The following is a 17,359-nucleotide window of genomic DNA, read 5'->3' as shown; positions in this document are numbered from 1 at the left end:
GCCCTTAGTCTTTATCTTCTCAAAGTATCAGTGTCTCTGCACCATCCTCTCTCTCCTTCAACACATCATTGCTACTCAACTATGTGCTCACCACATTCCCTTTAGCCTGTTTGAGTCCCCCAGTTGGTTGCCAAAGCACCATGATCAGCCTGGTTAAATTCAGCAGTGACCACAGCTCACTATCCCTCTTGGACATGCTCAAACTCTATGCTAGCTTTGAGAGTTAATATCCCCCTCCACCATCTCTCCTTCCACGGTTCACCTCTACAGCACTGCTCTCTCCTGGGTCCACTCATTCTTGCTACAACACAAACAATTTACCCCCTTCAAAGACTTTTCCCCTCATGCACAAGGTGATCGCTGGTGTACTCCGGGCCTCCAGCCTTGAAATGCCTATTATTGATCATCTACAAAAGTCTGAAAATGTGCTAACACCACCCACATCTATCTCTCTGCCATCATCATTGATTTGATGGCTGCTAGTATACTATGTGGTTGCCTGTCTTACCACAAGCCCTGAATGACACACAATTTCTTAAAACTTAGACAAGACTGAATCTAACTAGTTTGGCTTTCGTAGGTCAGATAAGACTCCATCAACCTCCCTGGCTGAACCCAGCAGTGCATATTTTCTCATCCCCAAAGTCAAGCACACATCACAGTCATTGTCACCAAGTTCCATTCATTTTTTTTAATGCTCCAAGGTTTCTATTTCAAGGTGCTCATTCAATATCTTAAAGTTCCTCTGCTCCCTCACTCCATCCTTCCAGGTAATCTTCTCCAGCTATGCATCTCAGACTAAATCATTTGTTCCCATAACTTTGGACGACTGCTAGTTCCTCTCTACCTCTACTTCACCATAAGCTGACAGGCTTTGAACCTGACTGTATAGAATTTTCTTCCACAATACACTTTACCTTTTTATCTTTCTCACTTCAAAGGAGTCTTGGATCTTCTCCACTAAATTGCTGCACCTCCTGGTCTGCTTCCACAAGCTTAGTTTCCACTCCATCACTGGAACTCTCTACTCACTGCTAGAACATCTTGGATTTGCTTCTGCGGGCTCCCATCTTACTCTGGATGCAGCTGAATGATTTCCATCCTGCAGCTATACTCTTACTTCCTATGGCCACTGATTCTCTTCTAATTAGCTCTGCCTTCAGAATTTGTCCAACACTCTTCGCTGGACTGGCTTCTGTTGCAGTTCCTGATCGAATTTGCTGATCTCTTCAGCTGTTCCTCAGATTATCTTCCTGATCTGCACACCTGGAGTACTGTGAGCAGTTCTGGACATCACACCTCTGGAATGCTATATAGCCTTGGAAGGAGTGCAGCGTAGGTTTATCAGAATTATACCTGAACCATGGGTTAAATTACGAGGACTACACAAACTAGGGTTGTAGTCTCTGGAATTTACACTATGGGGTAATTGGATCGAAGTTTTCAAGATATTAAGGGGAACAGATCGGGTCAATAGAGAGAAACTATTTCTGCTGGTTGTGGAGTCTAGGACTAGGGGGCATAATCCAAAAATTGGAGCCAGACCTTTCAGGAGTGAAATTAGGAAACACTTGTACACACAATGGCCGGAATCTTCCCAGCCCTGCGAATGCAGGTTTGGAGGCGGGCCCGTGGTCAAAATGACCCCGATTGAAAGCGGGTCAGGATCCCAGTCTGAACCCGCCTCCGTGAGCTTCTGACCTATCAGATCTGCGGTCGCATAGCAGACCTGACAGCAAGCAGCGGGACGAGTAATTATCATTAAACGGTACTTAAATGCTAATTAAGACGCTTAAAAGCAGGCACGTACAATTTTACCAACCTTTTGACGGGTTTGCCATGCCTCGGAGAACACGCCAGGTAAGTGGAGTCGGGTTCTCACTGACTCTCTATTGCTTTGGCTAGTTGACAGCTGTAGAAGTGGTATAAAAGCTACAATTTCACAGCTGTTCACTTTCCAATGTCAGAAGCTGAAGTTTTCAGGTTTTGGAAGAGATTTTTGAGCTGTATGCACTTTGGAAGTGTTTGCAGTGAACTCTCTATCCACTGTCACCTCCTTGGAGCAACCTCTCTCACCACTGACAGGGTGCTTCTGTCATCTCAACCTCAACTGCAATCTATTCCAGCAGCATCGGTACCCTTGAAAAAATCTCACCTTGGTCCTCAGAATCCCACTACGATCAACCCCAACACCATCACCACCACCACCAACAGCAAGCTCTCTGCAATCACCTGATGCTGCACAGTACACAGGGCATCAGCACCTGACTACATTGCTGCCCAGGAGGCCAGTGATGGCTTCACCATGGCCACATTTACTTCACTTCATGCTGTACATATTGACTGCGACACGATGCACCAGTTTGGCACCGCCAACCAACTTCATAAAGCATCCCTGCAATGTCCAAACATTCCTTTCACACTCATCACCATTGAGGAGGTATCCTTATGTCTGACCATTCACTACAACTTACGAAGCCACTTCCAAAGGTTCCCACAAATCTATCCAAGAGGGCAAAGTGCTGAAAATAAAGATTTCAATGTTTGACAACACATCACCATTAACTATACATGAACATTGGCTAAAGGACCCAAGTGCCTACCCTTGTGTGTTGTTAGTTGGTATGATTGGACAAGAATGAGGGTGAGTGTGAGGGGTGGCTAGTGAATTGGGGAACTAACAATGTAGCTAGAGAGAGTGATGGGTGGGGGTGCAAGGTAAGTTGGTGTGAGTAAGGATATTCAGGGGTAGAGTAGGGAAGGTAGAGTGATGGAGATATGATGAGTGGCACACAGGATGAGGTTGAATGTGGCTTTGCAGTAACGTTTTGTGATCTACTGAGATCATTGAAATGTTTGTGCCACTGTAGCTTGATCCTACTGACGATATCCCTGCTTGTGCCCTCCCTGTGCAATGTGCAACCAGGCTGCGTTGGTGCCCTGGGGAGGTCTCTTCCGCCCATGGGAAGGGAAGAGGACCTCCCTGTATGCTGTGACTCCCTCCATAAGTATCTGGAGGAAGTCATGAGAACCTGGGTGCAGCCGTGCACCTCTGCATAGTGCTCGTCAGTGTTTGCAGCACCTCAATGCTGCAGAACAATGATAGAAGAACTGTCAAAATCATTGTTGGCATAGTCCCTTTAAGGAAACCGGCTGATGATATGCCATCAAATGACATCAGGCTTCCTCTTAAATCGGCCAGGAAGCCCACAGGATGGGCTTAACAAGTCCAATCATCGGAAGATTCGGGACAAAGTGCAGGCTCGAGGCGGGAGCGGGCTTACCACATGACACCAACCTCGGCCGCATCGATCCCACCAATTGTGGGGAAATTTTAGGCCAATGGGTGGTAGAAGTTTGGAAATCTCTTCTGCAAACGGCAATTGATACTAGATCAATTGTTAATTTTAAATCCCAGATTGATAGATTGTTAACCAAAGGTATTAAGGGATATGGGCCAAAGGCAGGTATATAGAGTTATGTCGAACATCAGCCACTGAATGGCAGAACAGGCTCGAGGGGTTAAATTGGTCTACTCCTAGGTTCCTATGCACAGATCCCCTGGATTTACCCTTCAGCCTTCCGTGAAGGGTAAATCCAAGGGATTCAGACTTCCTGGTCTTTATTGCGCTTGGTCCCCAGATTTCACTCCCACTGCATCTCACTCCTCTGCTGATCTGGTGGATCCGTTGGTGCACAATACCCAATGCTAGATAATTCTATGCACCTCTGCAGAACCCTGTGATCATTCTTTCCAGTCTCCTGATTAATGTTCCGCTCCTCCTTGGCTCTCTGAATCATTGAATTATCTCTACCAGTGCCTTAGCCAATTCTCTGCCCTTCTAACAGCTATTGGATCCTTGTTCTCTACACTACCAACTCCAAACCTGGAGAGCCTGGATTGGGATGCCAGTCAGGTTCTATTCATGTCAAAGTGGTCATCTGACTGAGCCATATGTCCAAAATAGTTGCAACTAATTTCAACAAAGTCTAACAATTTTTTTTAAAACCACAGTACAGGCAGAGTTAGGATCGTGGTGGTATCAAATGCTTCACTTTAGCAGTCAGCTCTGTAAGAAAAGGGCAAATCAGATTAGCAGAATTCTGCAAATCTTGCAGTAATGCTAATACCTTTGTTTGTCAAGTAGGTAGAAAGACAGAAGTTGTAATGGCTTAAAATAACTCATTGATGATAGATTTGCTGTGTAGCTGTACAATTGTAAGATGGTGACCATTGAACCTTGGAAATAAGACTGACCTATACAGCACCTGCAGTTTTAATATGCTTGTGTGAAGTAAACACCTCACAGAATGTGTCTAAATGGGATAAGCTACTTAAAGACGTGCCTGTGTGTGCTATTCCCAAATTTGAGGAAACGGCAATCACTAATCTTGATTAAAGACGTTAGTTACTCCCGCAGAAGTGTATATAGTGTGGTCAGTACTGAGGGGTGCAGAAACAAAAACAAGTTATGGCTGAACAGGAAAAAAAATACACAATTAGATTTTTAAAAAGGCGGTGGACTGATCTCATTAGCTCAACAGAAAAGGAGATCAGTGAGATCTTCAGCATATTAACAGATATTAATACGGTATAGATTTTTTATTAGTTCCTCCTTATATGGAGTTGTTTTTAACTTTTAGTATAACCATGTAATGTAAAGACCTGCTGACTGTCACGTAATACAGGTTAGAAAAAGGTATAAAAGTAGAAAACTGTACCACAAATTTAGATTTGACAATTTAATCAACCTGAATGCTGAGCTCAGAACCATCACACGTTGATTTCCCAATCAACACCGCCCCATGTGGTTGCAAGTACTAATTCAAGTGTATGCTTAAGTAGCATGGCAAGTACGTCGTACTTAATAAATCTATGAGCGCTTGATCGTAATGTTTCACAAACTTTGAGTATGAGAAATAGACAGAACATCTAATCATAAATAAATGAGTCCTCTTAACAGTCTGATGTTATTGGCTGTGCTATCTGCTGCAACAACCTTGATCAAGGATCTTGTACTACTACTAGCAGGATCTATACAGAAAGCTGGAAGTCAAAATTCTTAGATTAAGTCAACGGAGACATGCTGTGAAACTTCAATTAGGGTCATAACTAGTAATTTTCAGAGTAAGAAACTAGAAGAAGAAATGATTGCAGCTGCAAGACATGTTCTCAGATTCCTCAATCTAGTTGTAGTGCACAATCTATCTCAGCGACACTGGGAATACTTATCGCAAAATTTCTTGTTTTTCTCCTTAAGAGTTTCTACTGAGCTGCCTCAGACAGATAAGTACAAGTCACAAGTTTCCACAAAAGCAATCAGACATCATGGAATGGAAAAGTACACTATAAAGTCCCTTCAGAACATTTGTCAGCATCACATTTTCCCCAAAACTCACCAATGTTTAGTACATAAAAATATGAATACATATTTTTAATCTAGAGAACAAATTTAAATCATTCTTAATTTTGAAAGCATTCTTTTTCATAAAGCACTATATAATAACAATTTAAACCATTTAATTATAGCAATAACCCTAACATAGTTTACAAGACTGTCAGAATATAATAAATGAACAAGCCTCCTGTTGAACAAAAAGAAAAATTCTAATTTCACAGCGTCGTAATGTCACTAAACCAATGAAATCACGGTTAAACTATTTTGTTCGACATTTTCAAATCAATTTAGAAGTATTTACACAAAGCATAAAGTACATTATTCAGAATAAAAGCTTGATACCTGCAAAAACGATTTTGGGTGAATTTTTGCTCTTTTTCCATCAAGGTGTTACCACATGTTTGTTTGATGCTGCCGAAGGACTCAGAAAGCAGTGTCCATGATCAGATCAGCCATGATCTTATTGAATGGTGAAGCAGGCTCGCAGGGCCGTATGACCTACTCCTGTTCCTATTTCTTATGTTCTTAAAACAAAGGACCCATTCCTCAACATTAAACATCTATTGAATGGATGAGCACAAAATTGCATGTTACCACTGGAAAAAGTAATATTTTCCCTATTCCAGTCACCTGGGCTTCAAACCTGCTCAATTCAGGGACTGCATGAATTTACGGTAGAGTAAAATTCTCTCAAATCTGTGCTAACCTCTAAGGAGCACCCTATATTGTACTGGTCTGACATTTTCCATTCTTTACGCCAGGCATCCTTATAACTTAAGAGAGATCACTACTTTGAGGACATTTCTGCACTGTGAAGCTGAAGAATTGAAACTGCCTAAAATTATTTCAAATAATACTCTTACAATTGGTAAAGATTTCCAACCAATTAGTCTAGGTTGGATTCAAATCCAGGTCCCAGAAATGAAAGGCCAGTATGCTAATGCAGTCACCAATTTCATCCCCCTCCCTGCCATTTTGTTTGGCTTAAATTAATACATTTTGTGCTCATGCAGCTGATGAATATTAAATGTTGGGAAAAGAATCAGTTTGCTCTTTACATCCACATAAACCAACCAACAGATTAGTGGATTTTACAGTTGCTTCTACATAGATGTTAGCAGCACAACAGACCATCATTTAGCCCATCTTGTCTGTTCCTGCTCCTTTCTACAGCAATCCAAAACTAATCCCACTGTTCTGTTTCAAGTAATACTTCTTCTCTCATCACCACCACCCCCCACCAAAGCATTTCATGTTCCAAAAATCTGCATGAAGTAATTTCTCCCACTCTGAAAATTTTAAATTGATGACTCCTTGCCACTAATTCCCCAAACTTTCCCTATTTATTCTATCAAAACCTTTAATACTAATTTTTTAAATCTCTATTTAATTTTCTCTTCATCTGCTTTGCTCAAGTGTAACAAGGCTTAGCATCTGCTATTCCTTATAACTAGTTTTGTATCTCTAGCATCAACCTGGTGAATGTAGGTTGTGTGCACTCTATAGCTGTATTGTCCTTTCTATAATGGAACAGCTAAAAACAACAGAGTTATCTAGCTGCAATATTCAACGAGTCACGAGATAAACTCCTTGAGCCATCAGGATATCTGAAGGATAATGTTGTAAGTACCACCTTGTTGCAAGACAATTCTAGCTCACCCTTTGCCTTCAACTGTTGCTTCCTTGAGTTGAATATATGTAGCAGGAAAAATACCCTGTAAGAAAACAATGTTTAATCAGAAGAGTGGTATTTTGTCATCAGAAATGGCATTTTATTATTAATTTTCATATTTTAAAAAATACTTCAGAACTTTGCCAAGATCAGTGCATACAAATGCTCACTGCAAATTGAATTAGCACAGATGATGATATATCAGGCTGTTAACATATTGCTGTACACTACTGTCGTATTCCACTCACAAATGTATTCTTTAATACACCACAGTTTCAAATTAATCACATGCCATAGTCAATGTTCCAAAACTGCAATGAGACCATTTTATAATGCCAATAAGCTCAGCTGGGTAACTGCATTACAGAAAACTACTTTCCCCAGACTAATAGCAGAACTTAGACGTGCCAGTAATGCATTGGGGTCTTTTGAAAATGCATAAAAGAAATGAACACTAATGAACCATAAATCACAACATTGTAAACTCTTAGAATTACCTACCTTAATTGTTTCCACTGCAGATCTAGAAATTTAATGGTAAGCACAAGGTGCTGGCTGTCGGAAAATTTCAGTTGATACGGCAAAACACATAATTGCAGGGCTACAGGGATAGAGCAGGGGAATGGGACTGACTGGCACCGGAATGGACTCGATGGGCCAAATGGCCGCCTTCTGTGCCCTAATGACTATGACATCAATTCACTGTGGCTTAAGATTTAATATCCAAAGTCAAAGTCTAAGTAAATCAAATTCCACCGTCTCTTCAGTTTATTTTCTTTTTAAAATCGATATAGTTGAAGTGTATCCATACTTGAAATGGAAAAAAAAAATCAAGTGTTCTGAAACCAGGTTTGTTGAAATTCCATGTTGCTACAGCATAATTTTTTTTTTTTTAAAAGAGCACAGTACTTGAATATTGTGTTCCGAGCTATATGCAGGAAAACTATTTTTTAAATTTAGGCTCCTTAGTTTATGTAAATCATTCCATTAGTGTAATTTTGCAATGTGTTCTCCCTTTTAACATAATGAGCATACCCAGGACTTAAAAAGACAAATTCTGATTTAAGTTATTAAAAGGAATGGAAATTTATGCCAGCCACACAACTTCCTAGCTTTCCCTTTTTCATGTAAAACAAAGTTATAAAGTATAAGTAAGCGAGAGAGGTATCTTAAATATTTAGTGATTACAGAGAAAAAAGTGGGAAAACGTCCGAGTAACATCGATCTGCACCATGTAATGAGCAGTCCTTGTACACATTAGCTAGGAGGTTGTGATTTAATCTTTGGCACGTGAATAATGTTTTATATTGTTAAATTTGAGGCAGGATTTGCTGCTGACAAAGTGAAGATGACGTTAAAAGGACTGTATACGCAGAAATCAAAAAGACTCACATCAGATGTTGTTCAGTATTAGGAGTGGAATAGATGGAGACAGACTATTTACTTTTGATCGCACCAAGTCCCGCTCACCCATTACCCCAATGCTCGCTACATTAGTTAAGCAACGCCTCGATTTCAAAATTCTCATCCTTGTTTTCAAATCCCTCCATGGCCTCGTCTTCTGTAATCTCCTTCAGCCCCACAATTCTCCCCCCACCCCCGCCCCGCGATATCTGCTTTCCTCTAATTCTGCCCTCTTGAGCACCCCTGATTATAATCGCTCAACCATTGGTGGCCATGCCTTCTGTTGCCTAGGCCCTAAGCTCTGGAATTCCTTGCCTAAACCTCTCCGCCTCTCTTTCCTCCTTTAAGACGCTCCTTAAAACCTACTTCTTTGACCAAGCTTTTGGTCACCTGCCCTAATTTTGTATCATCATCATCATAGGCAGTCCCTTGAAACAAAGATGACTTGCATCCATGCCAAAAAGGGATGACTTCACAGGTGTTTCAATGAAGGACCTAATATTCCAGGTCCTGAACTACATCTTGAAGAGTGTAAAGATGCCTGTGCGTGGATTTTTTTTTAAACGTGTGGTGGCCGTTGCACACCAGCCACCTCACGGGATTGATAGAGCTAGGTCCAGTGGCAAGGATTAACCAAGATGACCGGAGACCAGCTCTGCTGCACGGACCTAGCGTGCACACATATTCGCAGTGTGGGCTGGCCCGTGCTGCCCCTGGGCCCTTGTCTCTTCTGGACTCCAATCACGCCCTCTACGAACTCTTGCCGCTCCTCCGCCCCAACCTCGCCACTCCAGCTGTGCCTGCCCGCACTCTTGTGAAGCACCTTGGGACACTATATAAATACAAGTTGTTGTTGATGCACACACTCAACAAATCCTATAAAATTATAAAGCTGAAAATCTAAATCTTTTATTTGAGTTACTCAGCCAAGCAAAAAGTCAATTTTCTTTATAATATAAGCTTCAAATCAACTATGCCCTGCATGTAATTATCTCACTGAAAATAAAAAGAATTCATAAATGTTTAAAGTGCATTGAACTTCAAAGATTTTGGACTCAGATGCCACATTCAAAAATAACTGGACAGAACTGTAATATCGAAGTAACAAATGCTTACACCAAGATGGAGGGAAAGTGATCTGAACAGTTCCTGCTCACAAACCTAAAAGACAAGGCAAGCTATGCAACCAGAATGTTTTTTTCTAGTTCATAATTTAATGCTCTTGTAATATTTTAAAGTTAAAAGACATTTTTTATATCCCATTCACCATGATTTGCAGTCACTAAATAAATTAAATCAGTTTTTCTTGCAAAGGATTCTGGAATTTTTGCTATTGTTTTGAAGATCAGAGAGGCAATTTTAACTCCTTCCACCCAATGAAAACAGGCAGTAGAGTTAAGAATCGAGGTGGTTCACTTACCAGCCTGTTCCGCCGCAATTTTAACTCGGCCTTCTGCTCGGCAACCCAGTGGCCTGCCTAAATCAGGTGGGAGCTTCATTAATCTGTGTAAATTGGGATCCTATGATGTATATAGGGCCTCAATACAATTTAGAGGGCCTACTGTGTGATGCCTGTGCTACAGAGGCTCTGCTTACTAAAACTAGGTGGCCAGGAAGAAGCTTCAAAAAGATAGTTTGAAAATTAGTTTATTGGTGCCAGGAGGAGCGGCAGTGTTCCTCCAGGCTTCAAAACAGGCCCACCCCACTCCTCATTTCCCTAGAACCTGCCTTTCTGCCAGACAGACTGCCCAATATTGCACGGCAAGTTACTGCAGGACACCTGTTGGGTCGTAAAGCTCACCAGCAGCATCTTGCCCGGGCTCGGCCCTCAAAATGGACTTGGTCTCCCACCAGAGGGGTCAGGCGGCCAGCACAATATTTAAAATCACCTCTCACATTCCTCAATTCCATCTGTTTATAATTAGGGTCACTGGTTTATGCGGATTAAATCAAATTCCATTAGTGCAAAGGATTCTGGAATTTTAATGGATTGAATTCCACAATTTCATCCATTGTTCTGTAAAAACAGTAAACTTAATCATGAAAGCTGCCATCAAAACTAATCTGTCAAAACATTTTAGTGAGTGAGTGGTAAATCTATGGAACAGACTCCCGTGGGAGATGGTGGAATCAGACAGTACTCATTCATTCAAATGCCAATTAGAAAGATTTCTTACAGAAAACAATATCTTGGAATACAGTACGAGTAATTTGACACATGACATATGGTAAGTATAGCATGTTTGGGAGCAACAGGTGACTAGAAAGGTCTTGGGGCTGGATTGTCCGCTGTTGTCCACCTCTGTTTTCACCCCGGAGGGGTGGCAATGGTGGCGGTGAGCTCTTCTGGACAGTCAACTTCCAGCGCCCCATTGGGGTTTTGAGGGCCGGTTTACATAGAAACATGGAAAATAGGTGCAAGAGCAGGCCATTCAATATCATCATGGATGATCATGCATCCTCAGTACCGCACCCCTGCCTTCTCACCATACCCCCTAATCCCTTTAGCCGTAAGGGACACATCTAACTCCCTTTTGAATATGTCCAGCAAACTGGACTCAACAACTTTTTGTGGTAGAGAATTCCACAGGTTCAAAACTCTCTGGGTGAAAAATGTTCTCCTCATCTCGGTCCTATATGGCTTACCCCTTATCTTTAGACTGTGACCCCTGGTTCTGGACTTCCCCAACATCGGGAACATTCATCCTGCATCTAATCTGTCCAGTCCCGTCAGAATTTTATAAGTTTCTATGAGATTCCCTCTCATTCTTAATCAGTCTGGTGAACCTTTGCTGCACTCCCTCAATAGCAAGCACGTCCTTCCTCAGATTAAGAGACCAAAACTGCACACAATACTCAAGGTGTGGTCTCACCAAGGCCTTGTACAACTGCAGTAAGACCTCCCTGCTCCGATACTCAAATCCCCTTGCTATGAAGGCCAGCATGCCATTTGCTTTCTTTACTGCCTACTGTACCTGCATGCCTACTTTCAATGACTGATGTACCATGACACCCAGGTCTCGTTGCATTCCCCTTTTACTAATCTGTCACCATTCAGATAATAATCTGCCTTCCTGTTTTTGCCACCAAAGTAGATAACCTCACATTTATCCACATTATACTGCATCTGCCATGCATTTGCCCACTCACCTAACCTGTTCAAGTCATCCTGCAGCCTCTTAGCATCCTCCTCGCAGCTCACACTGCCACCCAGCTTAGTGTCATCTGCAAACTTGGAGATATTACATTCAATTCCTTCGTCTAAATCATTAATGTATATTGTAAATAGCTGGGGTCCCAGCACTGAACCCTGCGGCACCCCACTCGTCACTCCCTGCCATTCTGAAAAGGACCCATTTATTCCCACTCTTTGCTTCCTGTCTGCCAACCAGTTATCTATCCATGTCAATACATTACCCCCAATACCACGTGCCTTAATTTTGCACACGAATCTCATGTGTGGCACCTTGTCAAAAGCCTTTTGAAAGTCCAAATACACCACAGACACTGGTTCTCCCTTATCCACTCTACTAGTTACATCCTCAAAAAACTCTAGATTTGTCAAGCATGATTTCCCTTTCATAAATCCATGCTGACATGGACCGATCCTGTCACTGCTTTCCAAATGAGTTGCTATTTCATCTTTAATAATTGATTCCAGCATTTTCCCCATCACCAATGTCAGGCTAGCCGGTCTATAATTCCCTGTTTTCTCCCTCACTCCTTTTTTTTTTAAAAAGTGGGGTTACATTAGCTACCCTCCAATCCATAGGAGCTGATCCAGAGTCCATGGAATGTTGGAAAATGACCACCAATGCATCTACTATTTCTAGGGCAACTTCCTTAAGTACTCTGGGATGCAGACCATCAGGCCCTGGGGATTTATTGGCCTTCAGTCCCTTCAATTTCCCTAACACCATTTCCTGACTGATAGGAATTTCCCTCAGTTCCTCCTTCTCGCTAGACCCTCGGTCCCCTATTATTTTCCGGAGGTTATTCGTGTCTTCCTTAGTGAAAACAAAACCAAGTATTTGTTCAATTTGTCTGCCATTTCCTTGTTCCCCATTATGAATTCATCTGATTCTGACTGCAAGGGACCTACATTAGTCTTCACTAACCTTTTTCTCTTCTCATATCTATAGAAGCTTTTGCAGTCAGTTTTTATGTTCCCTGCAAGCTTACTTTCATACTCTATTTTCCCCTTCCTAATTAAACCCTTTGTCCTCCTCTGCTGAATTCTAAATTTCTCCCAGTCCTCAGGTTTGCTGCTTTTTCTGGCCAATGTATATGCCTCTTCCTTGGATTTAACACTTTCCCTAATTTCCCTTGTTAACCACTGTTGAGCCACCTTCCCTTTTTTATTCTTACGCCACACAGGAATGTACAATTGTTATAGTTCATTCATGTGATCTTTAAATGTCTGCCATTGCCTATCCACCGTCAACCCTTTAAGTATCATTCTCCAGTCTATCCTAGCCAATTCTTGTCTGATACCATCAAAGTTTCCTTTCTTTAAGTTCAGGACCCTAGTCTTTGAATTAATTGTGTCACTCTCCATCTTAATGAAGAATTCTACCATATTATGGTCACTCTTCCCCAAGGGGTCCCGCACAATCAGATTGCTAATTAATCCTCTCTCGGTACACAAGACCCAGTCTAGGATGGCCTGCTCTCTAGTTGGTTCCTCGACATATTGGTCTAGAAAACCATCCCTTATACACTCCAGGAAATCCTCCTACAGTATTGCTACCAGTTTAGTTAGCCCAAATATGTAGATTAAAGTCACCCATGATAACTGCTGTACCCTTATTGCACGCGTCCCTAATTTCCTGTTTGATGCCATCCCCAACCTCCCTACTACTGTTTGATGGTCTGTACACAACTCCCACTAACTTTCTGTCCTTTGGTGTTTCGCAGCTCTACCCATATAGATTCCACATCCTCCACGCTAATGTCCTTCCTTGCTATTGCGTTAATCTCCTCTTTAACCAGTAATGCTACCCCACCTCCTTTTCCTTCCTGTCTGTCCCTCCTGAATATTGAATACCCTTAGATGTTGAGTTCCCAGCCTTGGTTACTCTAAAGCCATGTCTCCGTAATCCCAATTACATCATACCCATTAACAGCTATCTGCGCAGTCAATTCATCCACCTTATTACGAATGTTCCTCGCATTGAGACTCAGAGCCTTCAGGCTTATTTTTTTAACACTCTTTGTCCTTTTAGAATTATGTTGTAATGTGGCCCTTTTTGATTTTTTTCCCCTTGATTTCTCTGCCCTCCACTCTTGCTTTTCTCCTTCCTACCTTTTACTTCTGCCCACTTTTTACTTCCCTCTGTCTCCCTGCATAGATTCCCATCCCCTGCCATTTTAGTTTAAACCCTCCCCAACGGCACGAGCAAACACTCCCCCGAGGACATTGGTTCCAGTCCTGCCCAGGTTCGGGGCAGCGCGGAACATTAAGCCAGTGTGCAATGTCCCTGGTTGAGACATCGGCTCGATTCTTGACTCCTGCCGACCCGTAGCGCCCCGCAGTGCACGCTGGTGGAAACGCCTGTGAAAGTGGGCGGTCTGAGCTGTAGCGGCTGCAGTGAGGTAAGTAATGCCGATCTCAGGTAAGTGTGATTGTTTTTTCTTTTATTATTTGTGTGATTTATGTTGTGGTGGCGTGGGCTAGGTTTTGGGAATGTTTTTGGTGTGTGTTTTTTTTCTCCCCAGACCGCTGAGCGCTCCCAGGTCGGCTCTTTAGCTCAGGATTTGCGCATGCTCAGCCATTCTAGCGCCCTGAGAAGGGTGTGCAACACGCCTCCTTTACCGCTCTGCCTACACTCAGGGCCCAGCTGCCCAATTTTTCTGACTGAGGCGCAAACTTTTTCCAGGCAGTATCAGGACCGCCCAATCATCATTATTGCCCCGAAATCTTAAAAGCCAAAAATCCAGAACTTGGTCTTATCATGGCTAGCAATTCCTATATTCTAGCACGTTAATTGGATACTTTTCGCAATCGATCGCAATGCACAAAGAAATAGCTATGTAAATCCCGTAACAGATATATTTATATAAACTTTAAATTGCTCACCTTTTTGGCTTTGCGCCGATGTGTGTATCCTCTATACCAACCTAAAATGAAAAATATACTGTTAAATACAGCTAATGTGAAATTATAGTGATCATTTTTATTTAGTCATTATACAGGATATCTGAATTTAGCTAATCACTTCAGAATGGATGGGATTAATAGTCTATACAAAACAAAGCCGTCAAAATAAAGAAACAAGGAAATTCACTATTGCCGCTGTTTTGAATGGAAAGGAGGAAGTACTATAATTAACTTTAACCTGTTTCAGCGAGGGTCACAGTGCAAATGGTGCACAAAAAACACTAGCTCATTTCCAGTTTTTCACTTTTTATCAGAAACAAACATGAAAAAATTTATTGAATGCATGCACCACTTAATGGTGAATTTATCACTCCCGCCTCCGAATTTTAATTTTGACTGCATTACTGCAAGGAGTACACTCAACTGCACAAAGACCAGCATGGCTAGTAAAAAGAGAAAAGGCCTGTAGAAAGTAGGCATAGCATACGACATTTTAGCTTCTCGAGAAGCTAAAATGGAGCAGGGCCCCAGCGTCCCTCAGCCCCACCTCTCATCACCTCTCAGATCTCCCACCACCTCTCCTGAAGGCGCTGCCGCCCAGTGCCGAGCTTACGGCTCACATCCCACCATAGGCAACTAAGCCCATGCAGTAGAGCCTGGTCTCTAGTCGTCTTGGACCCCCCCTTACCCCAGGTTAAAAGAACACATGTACAAGCATCTTTCACCCTTCAAAATGAAGTTCGGGACATGGAACGCCAGGACCCTCATGGACAACCCCAACAGCGACAGACATCACACTGCTATCATTGCCCGGGAGCTCATACGCTTCAACGTTGATATTGCCGCCCTGAGACCCAGCGGGTAGGGAATGGCCAGCTCAAAGAATAAGGTGGTGGTTACAGTTTCTTCTGGAAAGGCAAACCAGAAGAAGAACGTCGCCTCCATGGAGTTGGCTTCGCCATCAAGGATGAGCTGGCGGGATAAGCGAACATCTCATGACTCTCTGACTCACCCTAGCCCGGACATCAGCGCGTGCGCCCCAACACTCGACGAAACAGAGCAGACCAAAGAGGAATTCTACTCCAGACTCGAACATTCGCTGTCCTGAGTCAATGGCAGAATTGGTAAGGACACAGACCTTTGGGGAGGCGTGATTGGCAGAAGGGGGTAGGGAAACTAATTCCAGCGGTACTCTGTTCCTGACTAAATGCCGAGAGCATCACCAATATCTTGTTCCGTCAGAGGGACAAGTACAAGGTATCATAGCAACAAGCACTGTCATCTGCTCGACTAAGTCATCGTCTGAGCAAGGGACCCACGTCATGACAGGAGCCAACGACTGCTGGACGGACCACCGCTTAATCCGCTCCGTCATTATCAATATAGCCCCAAAACAGCAAAAGCAACAGAAACAATGCCGCAGAAAAATCCAAGACCCAGTTAAGAAAGCCCTATACAGCCAGCGCCTCACTGCCAACCTGGCGACCCTCGATGACCCCGAGACGCAGAGTGCCCACAGCGCCTGGTCTGCCCTCAAGGCCACCATAACCAGCGTCTGCAAAGAGACGCTTGGTCACTCAACCAGGAAACACCAAGACTGTTTTGACGAGAACCAGGAGATCCAGGAACTAATTAGCCGCAAGAGCAAGGCATTTCTGAACCTAAAGCAGCAACCCAATTAGGGAGCAGCAAAGCAACTGAAGGCTTTTCTTGATCTTCCTTACTGCAATGGTTCATCTCACACTCAACAAGCTCCCCACTGGTGAGGAACTAAACTCGTGACCTAAAGAATAGTAGGTGGGTGGAGAAAGCACAGGAGATCCAGCTGGCGACAACCACGACGTGCGAGGTTTCTTCAGCACAATCAAGTCCACCTATAGCCCAAGCACCCAAGGCCCCACACCACTGCTGACCAAGAACGGAGAGGCACTCATTAAGGACACCGAGGCAGTCAGGTTCCGCTGGAAGGAGCACTTTGAAGATCTCCTTAACCAAGACTCCCTTCGACGCGAGTGTCCTCAACTCCATCCCACAGAATGCTACCCGTTACCATCTCAGCAAAACCCCAGCTCTGCACAAGGTAGAAAAGGCCATCCATCAGTTCCAGAACAACAAGGCATCAGGAGCAAATGGAATCCCTGGCAGAGGCACGAAAGTATGTCAGAGAAGCACTAATGGCACGAATGCATGACTTCATTGCTCTTATCTGGAAGGAGGAGAGCATGCTAGGAGATCAGAAATGCCATAATCGTGACCATCTTCAAAAAAGGGGACAAGTCCGACTGCAGTAACTACAGAGGAATCTCCCTGTAGTCGGCCACTGGGAAAGTCATTACAAGAATCCTCCTCAATCATCATCTCCACTTGGCTGAAGAGCTCCTCCCAGAGTCGCAGTGCGGATTCCGCCCACTTAGGGGTATAACGGACATGATCTTCACCAAGCGACAACTACAAGAGAAATGCAGGGAACAGCATCAACCCCTGTACATGGCCTTCTTTGACCTCACAAAGGCCTGACACTGTCAATCATGAGGGACTATGGAGCATCCTCCTCCATTTCGGCTGCCCCCAAAAGTTTGTCACTATCCTCCGCCTGCTCCATGATGACATGCAAGCCTGACCAACGGATCCACCACAGACCCAATCCACGTCCGAACCGGGGTCAAGCAGGGCTGCGTCATCGCACCAACGCTTTTTTCGATCTTCCTTGCTGCAATGCTTCATCTCACTCTCAACAAGCTCCCCGCTGGAGTGGAACTAAACTATAGAACCAATGGGAAACTG

General features: G+C 43.3%; 1 protein-coding gene across 2 annotated transcripts in view; it reads right to left on the bottom strand.

The window, feature by feature from the left end:
- Window positions 1–17,359, bottom strand: part of dock1 (dedicator of cytokinesis 1) — an 816,280-nt gene that overhangs the window by 714,102 nt on the left and 84,819 nt on the right. For both annotated transcript variants that reach the window (XM_070876753.1, XM_070876754.1), the window contains exons 3-4: window positions 14,555–14,595; window positions 7,059–7,114 (exon numbers count right to left, since the gene is read on the bottom strand). In XM_070876753.1, the coding sequence (XP_070732854.1) occupies window positions 7,059–7,114; window positions 14,555–14,595 (97 nt within the window). The remainder of the gene's footprint in view (window positions 1–7,058; window positions 7,115–14,554; window positions 14,596–17,359) is intronic.

The sequence above is a fragment of the Pristiophorus japonicus genome, chromosome 3 (genome assembly GCF_044704955.1).
Source record: "Pristiophorus japonicus isolate sPriJap1 chromosome 3, sPriJap1.hap1, whole genome shotgun sequence".
Lineage (NCBI taxonomy): Eukaryota > Metazoa > Chordata > Chondrichthyes > Pristiophoridae > Pristiophorus > Pristiophorus japonicus.
The sequence above is the reverse complement of the archived record's forward strand: the minus strand, read 5'-3'. Positions and strand labels throughout refer to the sequence as shown.